At 40.7% G+C, this 17,091-nt stretch overlaps 1 protein-coding gene across 2 annotated transcripts; it reads left to right on the top strand.

Moving 5' to 3' along the window:
• wdr26b (WD repeat domain 26b) lies at positions 1 to 16,060 on the top strand. Of its 2 annotated transcripts, none has more exons than XM_029462951.1 (14): positions 1 to 749; positions 2,878 to 2,977; positions 4,335 to 4,391; positions 6,087 to 6,223; positions 7,310 to 7,407; positions 7,510 to 7,666; positions 8,042 to 8,180; positions 8,843 to 8,983; positions 9,342 to 9,461; positions 10,511 to 10,656; positions 11,502 to 11,580; positions 11,687 to 11,816; positions 12,030 to 12,224; positions 12,427 to 16,060. In XM_029462951.1, the coding sequence occupies exons 1-14, from the start codon at positions 445 to 447 to the stop codon at positions 12,450 to 12,452; spliced, it is 1,830 nt and encodes a 609-aa protein (XP_029318811.1). In that variant the 5' UTR covers positions 1 to 444; the 3' UTR covers positions 12,453 to 16,060. The 2 variants fall into 2 exon arrangements, with proteins under 2 accessions (XP_029318811.1, XP_029318810.1); XM_029462950.1 differs by having other exon boundaries at positions 7,510 to 7,690.
• The last annotated feature ends 1,031 nt before the right edge of the window (positions 16,061 to 17,091 follow it).

The raw sequence follows: 17,091 nt of genomic DNA, 5'->3' as shown, positions 1-17,091 counted from the left end.
TGTAGGAATTTCCGGTTACGTCAGGGCGTAAGGACTCCATTAGAGCTGCAGCTGTTTTGAGAGAAACAACAACAAAAACGGGCTAACTGACAGCGCTCCCACAGTGACAGTCCGCTCTGAGCCCGACAACGAGGCCTCAAATCTGGAAGCTTAACCTTCATTTCCCACCCGGAGCTCCGCCGGCTTCTAACCACGGCCGCTCTCGGTGAGGAAACTCTGGCCTCCGCTTCCTCCTCCTCCGACTCGGACACCGGCGGAGCGTCGCCGCCCCCGCGGAAGAAGCACCGAGCCTCGGCGGCGGAGGGAGCAGGAGAGTCCGGGGCTTCAGCAGTTGTAACAGGCCTTTCTGGAATTGTCTTAGGACTTGCGACTCACTCTCCACACTCTCAAGCCACCTCAGCCATCCACTTTAACCGAAGTGTTGTCAACGACCTCAGCAGCAGTATGCAGGCAAACGGGGCAGGACAGGGACAAGAATCTTCAGATCTTTCCTGCCTTAACAGCGCACAAAACGGGGAGTCATCCTCGGCTGGCGGAACCCACTCCAATGGGCTCCTCTCCAGCACAGACAACGGGAATAGTGTTGGTACCAGTAACGGGTCTTCAACCGGGCCCGGTTCGGGGACTTCGGCTGCCTCTACGGCTTCGGGCTCTGAGGTTGGCTCTCTGAAAAAGAAAAAACGACTATCGCAGGCGGAGGAAGATGTCATACGATTAATAGGGCAACATCTCCACGGACTAGGGCTAAAGTAAGTTTATTCAAAGTCGAGGAAAAAAACTACAAAAGCATATAACGTTAGCGTTGAACATATGATGTGTAATATACATTACTCGTGTTTCGCGTGAAACTGCTAAATAGCGGATGGTAAAAGCGCTGTTAGTGCGCTTGACAGACACAAACATGGGGGGATGGGGTAGTTAGCCTGTGAGCTCGGCAGTTGGTAGAAAGAAGGGGTCCATCTTGCACAATAACAGTTAGCTTGATGGCTAGCAGCACTAGCCTGCGCTGAGGTGCTATGTCCTGACATTAAACCTTCACACAAACATAAAACACAATCTAAGATTTGTCTGCTTAACACATCCATCGTTAGCTGAAGTATGTTTTATATGCCAGTTACGCCATGATGCAATGAATAACGTTGTAGATTTTGCACAGAATAAAAGGCATTACATCATCTAACGTTAGTAACGTTTATTTAAAGATCCGTTGATTTGTTATGGTATGTAAAGCATACAATGTAATGTCATGCGAAGGGATCAACATGATTTAGCATCTTAATTAAGTACACAAGCAGGATTGTCGAGTTTGCACTGTACATGTTTGTTTTTCGATGCTATTGCAAAAAAAAAAAAAATGCGGAGGAAATGTTAATGTGCGGATTGTCAATGTCGGTTTTCGCCCTGATTGTTGGTGTTTTCCTTCTTGGCTGCCTCGGTTAAACCGGAGGAACATTAATAGGTCGGCCACAACGTAATAACTAGCATGGTTATGAAAACTGTCCTGGTTATTTTAGTATTTAAACTGCACCGTTTGCACGTCCTGGGCTGTCATTTTGTCTAGTTTTTTATTGATCAAATTAATCACCCTTTTATACAACTATCTCATGAACATAATAACTTTCTCCCTGGATTAATATCTTTATTTTTCTGTCGCTGTCACCGTGTCTGAGCAATTTGTCAACAGTCAGTCACAAACACTGACGCGCATGTTTTTATTTAAAGACGGCAGTCAATACCGTGGGCGACAGTTGGTCCTGTATTTTGCAGAATATGTTGGTTTCATGGTGGCTGAAGAATGCGCTTTCTACCAGCTGTTTTACATGTAAGCGCTGTGTTTGGAATCTAATTATGGCATAGTGGGGGTTTCAAGAAATGTATGTCTAGCCCTCTGCTTCAAAGTGGCAGTGGTAGTCACTGTTGAATAGCCAAACATCCGCAGATCTCTGGTATCCAACTGAGCAAGTGTAGCTGCCATTACAAGGCATTATAAAACACATCGTTATGTTTACAAATAGGGTGGGTCAGGGGGAAACACGACATTGCCTGGTATGAAACAGAGCCCCTACATTTCAGCTGTGGAAATGCAAGATAAATCAGTGTAGCAGCCAGCTGGATGAGAGGCTCAACACAAAGCTGCTGCGCCACTCTATTGATACCTGAGAATGATGTCATCATGCTGAAGGTGTCAGCCACCCCCATCCCAAGCCCACTTTCATTATCTCTCACCCTCACACATCTCAGCAGACATGTTTTGTGGTGGAGGAGTGTGTTTAGCAGAGGTGCTGTTTGGACAGATGGTTATGGTTCATGGTTGACAGGCAGAGAGGGTGATGTCAACTGCAGTGGATGCTCGGTTCATGTTAATGTACCTCCTACTGTTCCACAAATAATGCTCTGGTGACATAACTGCTCTGGACTGACTTCCTCCAGACATTGTTGGCCATGAAATTGCCTTCATCCTATTGTCGGCCAATGACGTTCTTATTGTCCCAGTGTTGAAATGATTGTTGCCGATCCCCCACTCACTCACCTATTTGCTCTCATTGTAAACATGGCACAGTGGTGAAATGACATGGGTGATTAGATAATCCAGAACATTTGAGTAATCTGCCTAGAAATGCCACTTCATTAAATCATGAGCTAACTTTTTCATTATACTGATGAGCTCACTTTTTCTTAGTCCTGACAGGGCTCCTAATTCTCATCTCTCCACTTGATTCTTAAGTTTAATCATCTCATGTTTAATACATTTTAAAGCTACCCTCCCTCTCCTTTCTTTTATTCCAACTGTCTTGTGTCTATATTCCAGTCTAACTTTGTCTGCCTCTCTCCTCTCTCTCTATCTATCTCTCTCTATCTATCTCTGTATATCTGCAGTCAGACAGTGGACCTGCTGATGCAGGAATCAGGCTGCAGACTGGAACACTCCTCAGCTACCAAGTTCCGCAACCATGTCATGGAGGGGGAGTGGGACAAGGTTGGTCTTGGGTTACCATGGTTACATAATAGCACACATTTTGATAGACAGGGAATTGGTGAGCTTTCTAGTCATCTGTTGTCCATACTGTACTGTAAAATTAAGAGTTTGGTAAAAAAAAAAAAAACACAACAGAAAACATATTTTTGCAGATCGTCGCATATTTATAGACAAAAGAAAATATTATTCCTGTTCGGAAGTGTTGAAGGAATCCTGGGAAAGCTTAAGCAAAGTACTTAAAGTGGTCTGCATTTTTGCCACAGTTGCACAAGCTCATACTATTATTTGACTTACTGTTAAAGTGCCATTTGACTTTGAAATGGGCAATTAAAGGGCACAAAGCTTTATTGAAACACTTTCTCCGTCGAGCATAGAATTAGTGTATTTCATGTCGTGGATTGTATTTGACAGAAAAATCTAATTGTTTCTTCTAATTATTATTATTATTATTATTATTATTATTATTATTATTATTATTATTATTATTGAGATTTAGGGAAAAATCGAACTTCTGGTGGTTGAGAAGAATGTTTGGTCGGGCAACGGGACATGAATTATTAAGGAATAGTATATGGTGGAATAAAACTGCTCATTATTAAAATAGCTTCTCTAGGAAAACATTTCTGTCATTTCTATAGCAAAATAACAAGACACATGCCCCATTATGTGCCCGTTATTTTATTGTAATATCACAACAATGGTTTATCAGAATACCCAAAGTATAACAGATCGTTATTGCAGGTTGTTGTGAGAGCTCAATTAGTCCGATAGTGTGGAATTCGCAAAACATCAGGTTTATATTGGCACATTTTAATGTAATTTGCTTTTAAATCAACACTCTCGGCTGTATAATCCTGTTCTCGCTGCAGAATAACTCTCATTCCAACATTTCAGATCCGAAGCTTATAAAAGATCTTATTAAAAATGGCCTTGAGAATCTTCTGGAATAATGAACCTATGTCATAACTGCAGGATGGAAAATTAACACCAGCTTTGAGCCAAATGGTGGTGCCTTTTTTGATGTAATAGGTAGGTTTGTACTTTCCACAAACCAATCATACCAGCCGCTGTTTTGATTCCTGAAATCTAGTTTTTCGACTGGTACAATGTTACAGAGAGACATAAATGTGTTATGTTGTCATTTATAATAATGATCACAGCACATGAAGATCAGCGCCATTGTTAAAGCCTCAATCCACTCCTCTTGAACAAGAAAGTGACAATAAGATCTGTATTACTGTTCATGTGATTTTTTTTTTTTGATTTTTTTTTCCCCTGTGTTTGCATGGAAACTGCTGAACTGACCATTTCTCTCTCTGTCTCTCCCCTCCATCACCCTCCCTTTGTTTTGATCCAGGCTGAGAATGATCTCAATGAGCTGAGAGCACTGATGCATTCTCCCAATGCCATTGTGGTAAGCTCCCCTTGAACTAAACTGAATGACAGCCGGTCTGGAGGTTCTCGAATGGTACTGTTATATTGCAGGGCCGCAGGTTCACTGAAAGCTTAAATGTTCTGGATGACGCCTCGGAAAGTATAGCGGCAGGAATGGACACCACATTGCAATTAGGGATTGAATGCGGGTTTCTGTTGTTTCTAAAAAAAATAAAAATGTGGTTCGACACTGCTTTGCTTGATTAAAACTAATAGGACTCAAAAATAGGCCTGTTTCTCTATTTATATATTTCATGCATCTAGAGCTCTACTTTTTGGCTGATTATAACCTGTTGCAGACAGAAATGCCAAAGATATGTTTTGCCATTATATACTTTGTCCACTGGAGTTTACTGTAATATCTTATTTAGTACATATGGTCACAATTCCATTTTAATACAACAAATTAAGGGATACTTGAAAATGTTAATTTGTCACATGTAAAGAAAAAATACTACCTGCCAAAATATTTTTTATCAGAATATATATAAAAGCTCAAACATCCATGTCTACTTTAAAACCTATTTTTATTCAAATGTTACTGCGAGAGTATAACCAAACTGATGCAATTAAAAGTGCACTTACTACTCAGAGATTTTAGTATGCATGCCAAATTTGCTTGCTTGTGACACTATTGTCCCACAATGCATTTGCACACCAGAAATAAAGGAGCTACTCGCAGCTGGAAATCTTAAAAAAAAAAAAAAAGTTAAATATTAAAACGAAATTTAAACTGTGCACATTTTAAGTGTGTTCCATTTTTTTTGCTGTTATACACATTTCAAAGTACATGTATTGTGTATACTAACTGCATACTGTGAAGATTTGTAAGATAGTACACACTACTGTACTAGTTTGGAAATGGTGCTTAGCTACGGCTAATTAGCCCCAGATAGCGTGCTAATTAGCAGACAAGATGAGCTTCAAAAAACGGTCCCATGTGTCTCAATCAAGTGCCTGCTGCTCTCTGTCAGGAGTCTGTCTAATTGCCGTTGCCAGTTGGGTTATTGAGAGAATGACTGCAGCTGTTGATTTTCAGCTGTACAATTTGGGTAGCCATTTTAGGTCCTGAGTTGTGGCAGGTTTGTGTTGTCATTGTCAACATGCAGTTCTAGCAGGCAGTTTACTTTATATCACAGGCCGAGTTGGAGAGTTAGGAGACGTCTGTGTGTTCTTGCACTCTTTATTTGTAGACCTTTTGTGGGTGGATGTTCTCATGAATTTATGTGAAGTAGATTTAACTGCTTGCACCCGTTGTCAGGGCTGCAGCTCCTACTGAATACCTGAGATAAGACATACTCTTAATACCACAAATGTCAACGCTGACTAGCAGCAGCGACTGGTAAACACTTGCCAGTGGTGTTCGGTATGAAGGAAATAGGCTACTGTCATTACCATAGGTCTGGGTTTCATCTAGAAATATGTTCTGAACCTGCTTCCCTGCAATATGCTACGACCATTTCGAGCTTTGAAGGAAAATGACTGACTATAAAAAAAGTTTTGCAATGCACAGCAAGCTTTTTATGTCCTTCTGTAGTTCTGCAGACCAGCTGCTGTTCTTATCAATATCAAAGGGAAACCTGACACACTAGTGTAAGTTTAGTTGTCATTCTTTCTTCCTTTTTTTAAAATAGTTTTTATAAAATCTCTTCTCTGTCTCTCATCTTCTTCTCAGCGTATGAAGTTCCTGCTGCTGCAGCAGAAGTACCTAGAATATCTGGAAGATGGCAAAGTCCTGGAGGCTCTGCAGGTGCTCCGGGGAGAGCTCACGCCACTCAAGTACAACACAGATCGCATCCATGTACTCAGCGGGTACGGTTCCAAATTTAATACTGCCACACAAATACACACCTACAAACTTAGTAACAAGACAGTTTTAACCGGTCAAATCCACTGTGAAATTGATATTTATATATGTAATAAGTATTTTTAATGTTCAATGTTGCAACACAGCTACTGTTTATCAGGGAAAGCTTGACTATTGATGATAATAGTCAAACTTTATATATTATATATATTTAAATAGTCCTTTAAAAGAACTACTTTCAGTATTTACCCCTGATTTTGTTTCTGTGCTAATGTATGCTTTTACATTATGTTAAAATCAATGGCCTGAATCCCATTGTTCCATCTTGTTTAGTTTGTTAATAATTTGGTTCTCCAATAAGTTGTTCCTCTGACATACAGTATAAAGGTGTCAGTAGCTATAGGATCACCTGATCTGTGTTCTGATGTGCCCGATGCCCTCGGCAAACACATTCCTGCGATCTATTACCGAATCAATTAGTGTGTATTGATCATTCAACACTGCCGACAAGCCTGTTTTATCTTAACAGACTGTCACTCGGTGTAATCTATTGATCTGTCAATTGTTTTAGGCGGATCGGTCGGCTGTTTCCGAATGTGTCCTTGACTCTCGTCATTGTATTTTTCTCAGCTCGTTACGAAAAACAATACCTGCATTCAATGCACTGTTTCCTCATTTTGGGTTCCGCAGCATATTGTATTTCCCACATCGATTTCATTGTTTCATTCAATCTGTACCGGGTGTAGAACTAGTAGAAAGTGTAGTACTAGATTAGTAGCTCAGAAATGTTTAACAGTGTTTAATGTCTGTGTCGTGTTGAAGATGATGTCACGGCAGTTTCACGCGGCATCACTATGACGATTCACTAAGACCCCTGCCTATATTCAGGGCATATTATCTGCAGTGGAAAACAAAATCGAGAAAAGTACCTGCGTACCAAAGGGGACACAAACCGAGCTGTACCATGCGGTGGAAATTCAGCATTGTCCCATCACACTAATCACTATTCTGTTACTATGTTATGCTCTTGTTCTTGTCAAAGGTTTTTTGTGTATGTAGTTTCTGAGCTGTGTGCTTGTGTCTTCCTGCAGGTACCTCATGTGTAGCCATGCTGAGGACCTGAAGGCCAAGGCAGAGTGGGAGGGCAAGGGCACGGCCTCCCGCTGCAGACTGCTGGACAAATTACAGAGTGAGGAGACATGTCTAACCCTGTTGTCCTAACACGCACATTGCATACCTACAACGCCACAACGTACTTAACCAGTATGTCTGCTTTTGTCTGTCTTCATAGCGTACCTGCCACCTTCTGTGATGCTGCCCCCTCGGCGCATGCAGACCCTGCTGCGGCAAGCAGTGGAGCTGCAGAGGGACCGCTGCCTCTATCACAACACCAAGCTGGACAGCAGTCTGGACTCGGTCTCTCTCCTCCTCGATCATGTCTGCAGCAGGTCGGTACTGCATAGCCCTCACTGGTAAATTATCATACTGCAGCATCTGATATTTATGTATCTGTTGACCTCATGCTGAGGCATATGCACTGAAAGCTTTGCTTTGTATTTGTCTTATGTGCCTGAATTCTTAACTCATTTCTCCTCTCCTTTTTACGTCTCGCCCCTCGCACTCTCACATCTCACTATCTTATTATGGCTGCACTACGCTTGTTGTTTCATACCTTTTATCCTTTTCCCCCTTTTATCCATGCCATTATATTGTATGACTCTGCAATGATTGCAACATTTTGAGATATAGACAATATAAGCTAACTGCTGTTGCAGACTCACACGATGAAGATGTTAAACCTTTGGTCTCTCTCCGCATCACAGGAAGCAGTTCCCTTGTTACACCCAACAGATTCTGACAGAGCACTGTAACGAGGTGTGGTTCTGCAAATTCTCAAACGACGGCACCAAACTAGCCACGGGCTCCAAAGACACTACGGTCATAATTTGGCAAGTGGACCCGGTGAGTGTGACAAATACTCAAATAAACATAACTCCTTTTTTTTATGATTTCGTCCACAGCTAGAATTACCCTGCAGGAATGTAGTGGTCAGGGCTTTATTCTTGGCATTTTAAAATGTGTATCTTGCAGTACTTTTTTAGAATTTACCATGGTAACCCTTATGTGTGTATTTTATCCAAATAAACACACTTCTATTTTCTGTTTTAGATTATGTTCTTTATGTATCTTAAGTTGCCACTCTTAAACCTTTTAGACAAAGTCTGTCATTGTCTCAAATGTATTACATGTATATTAGTATGGTACTCTTCATTGCATCCTTAACCTTTTTAGTTTTTGGTTGTTTTTTATTAAAGTAGAAAGTCTGTTTACCTTTCATTTACTAAATTGCGTCCATTCACAGATTATATTTATTTTAATTCTGGTTAGAATTTTTAGTGGACCTTTTGACATGGAATGAGGAAAATGAATTTGACGGGCAGACTGGACGCTGTTATACCTTGAGAGCAGTCTGGAAACTCTTTGAATTTTTCTCTTAATGTCACGGAACTTCTTGACTTCGGCTTGAAAACTCCTAACAGTAGCGTCGCTGCAAACGAGATGCCCAACACTCAGTGTGTCAGAATTAATTTCATTATAATCCTCTTCGTCTTATCTCTGTGTAGGAGAGCCACCAGTTGAAGCTGCTGCGAACCCTGGAGGGTCATGCATACGGCGTCTCTTACTTAGCCTGGAGTCCCGATGACACCTACCTGATCGCCTGTGGACCCGACGACTGCTCTGAGCTGTGGCTCTGGAACGTTCAGGTAACAGTTACTTGTGATACCGCTCAACAAACTGTGTTTCCATATGCCAGCCCTGGCCGTTTTTCATGTGAACATGAGTGCACAAAGGCATAGATCGTTGTTGTCAAAGACTTGAGCTGTCTAATTCAAATTCAGTAAACAAGCTGCAAAGAGAAACAGGCCATAAGCCTCCCATAGATACTCTGTAGGCTGTATGTACTCAATGACTTCTCCTATCCCTTTCCCTCCCCTTTTCTTTCGTTGTATCCACCCCTCCCCCACTCTTACTTAATGTTTTTTCTTGCTGTCTCCCTCCCCCCCCATTTTTCTCCTCTTCTCTGTTTTTCCCACTGTCTCTGACAATCCCCTTGATGATCAGACGGGGGAGCTGCGGACCAAAATGTCCCAGTCCCATGAAGACAGTCTGACCAGTGTGGCATGGAACCCAGACGGCAAACGCTTTGTCACCGGAGGGCAGAGGGGACAGTTTTATCAGTGTGTAAGTGAATGGATCATTTCTTTCCGCAAACAGTATAGATAGGGTGCAAACGCGTGACAAAACTGTGTGACGTATGCGTGCGACACCATGTTGGATGATATACAAATCAACAATGGCGTCTAAAGCGAACAACAACAGCAATACAACTCCGACTTCTTCAAAGTATTGTGACTCTCTGGAGTCCTCTGCAAAGGCAAGATTCAGAGGGAAAAGTCCAAATTTGCGGTCGTGACCCGTACACGCTAAAGCCGTCGGATTATATTGTTGCAGCAACTCCCACGCGAACGGGCGCCGTCTTGGTTGTGTATATCATCCAACATGGCTGATTTACGGGTTGGGACGTAAGCGTGAAGTCACATGCACACGATCTATTGTTTAATGTGTTTGAACCAGTAAATGTTTCCAATGTTTATTGTCTATATTCCTTAAAAATGTTGAATAATTCAATCAATGCTGAAGGCGGGTGAGGGTGGGGGCAAAAAAGGGTTGCGATTGTATGTCAGTCAGGGTGTGTATATACAAAGTGTTGCTTTGACCTTAAGCAGGCCGCTTCAAAAAAATGTGATCTTTTCTTTGTATTGATTTTCCAGCCCAAACCCGATAAACCCATAAGGATGATTTCTTTTATTATCACATTTTGTTGTGTAGGACCAGACCTCTGTGTAGTTCATAATGTCTGTAGATGTTAGTCAACTGGAAATGAACATTTAAACTTATTTCACCCAGATTAGAAAAAGCTGCCAAGAAGATGACCTAGAAACAAGCTTAGTAGAAATGTCAAAATGTACAGCTGTTTAATTTGCGTTGTGTGACAAACACACATGTGACATTTTGTTGAGAGAGAAAAGGAAAGCAGTTTGACCTTTTGAAATGTTCTTCAAATTTCACTTCTTTTTTTTTTTTTTTTATAGTCTGATTGTTGCACTGTGTTGGTGCCTGAGCAGAAAGAAAGAGATTCTAGCAGGTTAAATAAGGTGGACTACTGTGTCCATGTTTTCGTTCCCCTGTTAAGAATGTGAGATTGAGGGCTCTGCTGTCTGTGTTGTCAGGACCTGGACGGTAACTTGTTGGACTCCTGGGAGGGCGTGAGAGTGCAGTGCTTGTGGTGCCTGGGCGATGGCAGAGCAGTGCTGGCCTCGGACACACACCAACGTATCCGGGGGTACAACTTTGAGGACCTTACGGACAGAAACATGTATGTGTCGACCCTAATAATCCCTATACTGTGGTGTGTGTATATACATAAAGGTTAAATTATTAGTGGAAAATACAGCTCATTTTGCTCATGAGTTTGATATTTAAGGGAAAAACATCGCATATTGGTCTGTTTTGAGAGTTTGGGCTATTTTGCTTCTTCTTTCTGACAAGTGGAAAGAAAACATCCAAAATACACATTCGGGTGTTTATTTTACTAACTTTTTGTCTATTTGCATCTGTAGATGACCTAAATTCACCAAAAGTTAGCATAACATAATACCTCATTTGCATATTTAAACATAACATTTCAGAAAACTGGGAATGTTTCATGGTGATATCTATTACTTAGAATTGTTTACCCCATTCTCCAGTTGTGTCTTGCAAATGCATGGAATTTACTTCTCTTCAGTTTCCTTCCTATCTACATACTGAAGGTTTTTACAGAATGGTTTCTTCATACATCATTCATAGCCTGATTTTTGTATTTCTTTGTATTTTATTCTTTTTATGGCTGTCGACAGTATTTTCTGATTTATGGAGTGATATCCAAAATTCCCTCTGTAAAATGTTTTGACTCTAAACATATAAACACCCCCTCTCCCCTTAAACATTTATGCAAATGAACAAATATTTAATAATATAAATTCAGAACTTTTTAAATAAAAAAAATACATTAAGATAAAACAATATTATCTTAATGTAAGTCATCAACTGGGGAAGTTTCATGGTGATATCTATTAGTTATCATTTGTACACACTATTCTGAAGTGTCTCACAGGGGTTTTGTATGTTGCATTATTCAGTACGTTGCCTTACAGCCTGTTGTTTACATGTCCTCTACAGAGTTCAGGAGGACCACCCTATCATGTCTTTTACTGTTTCAAAGAATGGAAGATTAGCTTTGTTAAATGTAGCAACTCAGGTAAGCTTTTTAACCAACTCCACCGTTATCAATATCAATACTTTGTTTTGAGAAACACTATGCAGGACGTTCCAGCAGTTATAGGATATTCTTTCTTCTTTTGTAGGGAGTGCACCTGTGGGACCTTCAGGACCGGGTGCTGGTGAGGAAATACCAAGGTGTGACCCAGGGCTTCTACACAATCCACTCCTGCTTTGGAGGACACAACGAAGACTTCATTGCCAGTGGCAGCGAAGGTAGAGTCAAAGGAATAACACAATGGCTGCTTTGTGATCAACTATAGACCGCATTAACGTATCTTCTTCTCATTCGGTGGAAATCTTGCTTTCTCTTGCATGTTCTCGCTGTAATCTGTAACATTTATCCGTGCGTTCTCACTTTTCCTCCCGTGTACTGAATATCTCCACATCCACCTGTTTTTTTATTCCATTCAAATCCCTTCTCTACAGACCACAAAGTGTACATCTGGCACCGGCGTGGTGAACTTCCCATTGCTGAGCTAACAGGCCACACGCGCACTGTTAACTGTGTGAGCTGGAACCCGGCCATCCCAGGACTCTTGGCTTCCGCCTCCGATGACGGCACAGTGCGAGTCTGGGGTCCTGCACCCTTCCTCGACTCACAAGAGGCGGACGGACTCAACGGTAAATCGCCAAATCTGTTTTTACAAGTACAAGTAAGCATTTGTAGCAAAAACAATTACCGAAATGATCGTTAAAATTTGTTCGGCTGAGAGTTGGGGGAGTTGTTTTTGTAAATTGTTACTGTCGTTTAGAATGTTCTTGAATCGCAAGGTGTTGCAAATCTATTTACGTGATCTCTTTAACTTTTTATTTTCCTCCCCAGAAAACTGCAGTAACATGGACAGTTGATGGTCACTTACGGAGCAGATGACATCTCTCTTTAACAACAATCCAAGAACCCAACAATAAAACAAAAATCGAAACGGGCAAATCAAATCCAACACCAACCGAAAGCAAGACAAGAATAACAAACGAAAAAAAAACACCCAAGACAAAAAGAGAAAACAAAAGTGAGAAAAATGTGTCTCCTGACTGGCCTAGACAAAAACGGTGGAGGTGATGATGGAAAATTCAGGTCCTCATCCAAAAACCTGATCCTGACCCAGAGGAAAAAACCAGCGGGGATTCAACGAGCTGTGACGGCTGTTCTCCTCCTCCAACCGACCCCTTCTTCCCCCCATCTCGCCGCATGGTCACCAGCCATGCCAGGTCCTCGCAGTGTTTTCCAGTAAACCCACCTTCAGTTTGAGCTTGGAGCACATCAAGTCCCCCGTGATGCCTCCAGACAGACACCGCAGACCAGCCGTCTATCATTGGACTAGATCTGTCTGCCTGTTTTGTCTCTCACATTACCTGTATAATGTCTCCATCGATATGGGTGGGGTGTTGTTGGGGGAAGTTGGTGCATAAGGGGGATATAGCAACTCTTCTGTATGTATGTTTTCCTCTTCCCCACTCTCTTGCTATATTCTTCGTATTTCGATCCGTTGGACAAAGGCTGAAAATCCATCATAAAAAACATTTGACCGACCAGCTGACAAAGAACACAGACAAAAAAAAAAGGCTATGCTAAATGTTGGAATTTTTTTATAATAGTCATAGCGTAATTCTCATTTAAGAGGTGAATCTTAGCTCAAGTAGTGCCCGTGGAAAAGCTTCAGCGTGAAGATTCCACTTTGTGTTTCTCGACTTTAGGAAAAACAAACTTTTTATTCCTTAATTTAACTTCTAACAAGGACAGTCGCTGTAATGTTTTCAGCTGACAGCCCACCCCTCCCCCCAAACCCCTCCTCTGTCGAGCTAGCTACCGCACAACTCTATAACATCTGCCCATGAGGAGATGGACCGAGGGATTCACAGGTCACATATCAACGGTGAGGGGGTCAGACTGGTGGTGAGGTGGGGTTTCCACTGTCAGGACACATACTATGACCTTTTCTCAAAAGACACGCTTTCACATGTGAAAGAGTTCAAGTGCAACTCGGATTGCACGCCGGTGACTGCTGTCCCTCCTCTGTGTGTGAGTGTGTATGTGTATGTGAGAGTGAGTGAGAGCGATTATGCATGCACACATTAGTGTAAGAGTTGACATTTGTGGGTGCAGGTTGTAATTGCCGCGTGTTTTTTGTACATGTGTTCAATTCACACCAGCAGAAGATTCACCCCCTCTCCGCCTCCTCTCCCCAATGCTCCTAATCCCATAGTAAAATTGTAAAGAGGATTTTAAAATTCTAAGTTATCCAAAGCCCCATAGGGACCTCTATCTGTGGAACAAAGAATACTTGAGAGCCATTTTGTAAAGAAAAAAGAAAAAAAACTTTTCTTTAATCTGGGGCTTTAATTTTTTACATTAGAATTTTTTTTCTCCTTACCGCGTGGCATTCGAACAGCACTGAGTTATTGGCAATGGATCGTCTGCGGGGATAAGAGAAAAAAAGGACATTTAAATAGAGCAATTTGAGCGAGGCATGTTTAAAAAAAGCAAAAAAAAAAAAAAAGCTGTAAAACTGTCGTGTTGTTAGCAAAGGGTCATTTCATATGAGAAGTTTAATGATTGTTAAATATTGAGCGAGTAGTTAGCGCGGCCCTAGAGAGAAGAGGCACCAATAACCAGAACCACTCTCTGAGCATACAGTGATGGGGAGTGCTGTTGCAATCTTAATTTAACACACACACAACTGCCTTCCTGTTCATACAGTTGCACACAAACCTTCAGTATGTATGAAACCCCCCCCCCCCCCCCCCCCCCAACCACTGTACTTTGAGTGGTCTTTTTTTTGCTCACTCACACCTACTGCAATGGCATAAATCCATAAGCTTCTCAGAGCCTTATGGTCGCCACACTTGCCGCTCTGATGGTTTATAAGGTTGCATTGGCAAAGACTCTAAACCTAACGGGAGATCGCTAAAGGATTTGAACCCTCACTCTGCCTCTATGCACCCAAAAGCAGTGACTGATCATCTTGTAGACATTATAAAGCAGAAACCTCGCACGTATAAGGCATAGCAGCCTCATCTCGAGGGTACCACTCTTGGAGTTTCAGAGAAAATTCAGCATTACAACCCCCTCCCTCCCTGCGCTCCAGCCAAGTTATTCAGTGGTCCGTGCACCATTCAAAGCTTTCTTCCTCCCTTTTTCAGGGTATGTAATGACTATTTGCTACAGACTGATATACAGTAAAACATGTTTAAAATCAGTGCTTTTCTGTCTGTTTTTATTGAACTTTTTTGTTACTTAAATTTTTTGTTCACATTATATCATTTTTTTTGGTTGACCTCTATCCCTGTATGATCATATTAAAATATAACCAGACATTTGGAGTCCTCATTTCTTTTGTAGTCTTTATAACCACGCCCCCCCCACCCACCTGTTATCTTTCTTTTATATATATTTTGTTTGTTTCTTTGTATTCAGTTGCATTTTTATCTACCACTACTATTACAAATGAATATGCACAGTAACACCCATGCCAGCTACAGTTGGAAGAGTTTTTATTAGGAAGTGTGTTACCTACAATCAAATCAGGTTTGAACTTATCCACCCCTCGCCTTTTAAAAGAGTTTCCTTCATGTGAAAATCTACTTTATCGCATGTCTGTGTAATTAAGCAAAATCTCTCTCTTGGTGTGCCATTGTTGATTGACCTGACCCTCATCGAAGCCAAATCACTCGCGGCACACTGGTGTTTTCTGTAGGTTATGTGTGTCACGCTCTGATATTCACACTTTAGAAACCTATCTCTACTCCTGGACTGCAGAATGGACTCTTCTTCCACACACAATATTATTTCAGAAGACTTGAGGCAAATCGCACACACTAAAGCCCAACAAGAGTTTCAGTAAAGCCCATCATTCACCTGCTGGTGACAAATGCTATGTCTGTATGCAACCTGGTGTTTACTCTTCTTTTGTCTGAGTTTACAAAAAGAGTTGTTTCTGATTTTAACTATGTCTTATTTCAGGTGGTGGGGAGGGGCCGGGTGGGGGATACTAAGGGCTTACTGTAGCATCTCTAAGTTCCTTGGCGGGAAGGGGTGATGTGTGGCTTTGCGTTCAATGTGTTATTTACAAAAGTGATTGTACTGTTTTGTATTGTTGTGTAGGAAAAGTGTCATGTATGCATATTTTCAATAAAGCATTCAGGGTTTTAAAAAAAAATAAAAAGGCCCTTGGAAATTTGATGGGGTAAGAAATTGTGTAGACCCCTAAAACAAAGTTTCAGATACCCAGAAAACCCTTCTCTCCCACCCCTTAAACGCAGAAAGAGGACCCTGAATCACTGCTTTTGGCAAAGCATGTGTCCAAGGGTCTCTGGAAAACAATGGGTTTAAACGTTATCATTTATTTCTAAATGTCTTTAAAGCTATTTTGGGGCCAGCATGTCTGGTAAGAGGCTATCTTCGATGCGATTAGGAATAATGACAACAATTGCCAATAAAGTGACGTTATTTTGACTAAGTCTTGTTGTTGACCATACATTTCTTTACAAAACTTGCCATTTACTTTAGAAAGTGGGTGTCTGCTGGTAAAATGTGAAAATATCTTTGTAAACCCAAAGCGTTCAATTTAAAAAAAGTTATGAATCCTGTGAATTGATACAGACAAAAATATAAATATCATATAATAAAACCATGGAATTGTAAAATAATCCAATTTCACAAAATGCCCTTTTTGTCTTGATTGAAAGATAATGGCTTTGTGATAAAAAGTGATATTATATAATAAAAGGGCCATTGGGAAAAATGTCATTAAAAAGTACTTGGGGGAGGACCCTATGGAATAAAAACTGCTGGACTAAAATAAAAAAATGACCTGCAATAAACTCTGTTATTGTGATAGAAAAAAAACTTTTTATAATAATGACATGCATTTTTGTACAGGATTATTTCACTATGTAGTAGTTATATTAAACATTTTGTGTGTATTACTTAATTTCATGTTTTATTTATGTAATTTAGACCACTGTGGGTCTCCAGACACATTGTGCCACCTGGTGGTATATTTCTTAGTGAGTAAAAACAATAACACATTTAGACAAATATTAAACTTACTGCAAATAAATGATAAGAATCAAATAGTAAAGGATAAAAAAGGGCATTAAACCATGAATAAATAAAACTTGAACAAAACAATGCTGTTTTATATTATATTATTGGATTTTAATCATGAATGCATTATTATATGTATCACTTGAATTGTGCAGCTGGTAAAGGTGGGGCTAATTGTAAGTATAGCTGAATATATATCAATATATCATACTTTATTTGTTTATAATAAGCAATAATCATTGCTAGTTGAATAATTGCACAGGTTATATAAGTATAGTATATAGTACAAATAGCTGTAGGAAAACATTGAGTTCGCTTGAGACGCAAGATGTCTGAGCTGTTTTCCTAAAATAAAATAAAAAAATATATAGTTAGAGTCTCTTCTGGCTGATAGTGACATGGCTCTAATATAAAGAGCACAATAGAAACCCAGCCGACATG

Source organism: Cottoperca gobio, chromosome 24 (genome assembly GCF_900634415.1).
Source record: "Cottoperca gobio chromosome 24, fCotGob3.1, whole genome shotgun sequence".
Taxonomy (NCBI): Eukaryota; Metazoa; Chordata; class Actinopteri; order Perciformes; family Bovichtidae; genus Cottoperca; species Cottoperca gobio.
This window is presented reverse-complemented; position numbering and strand designations above follow the sequence as displayed.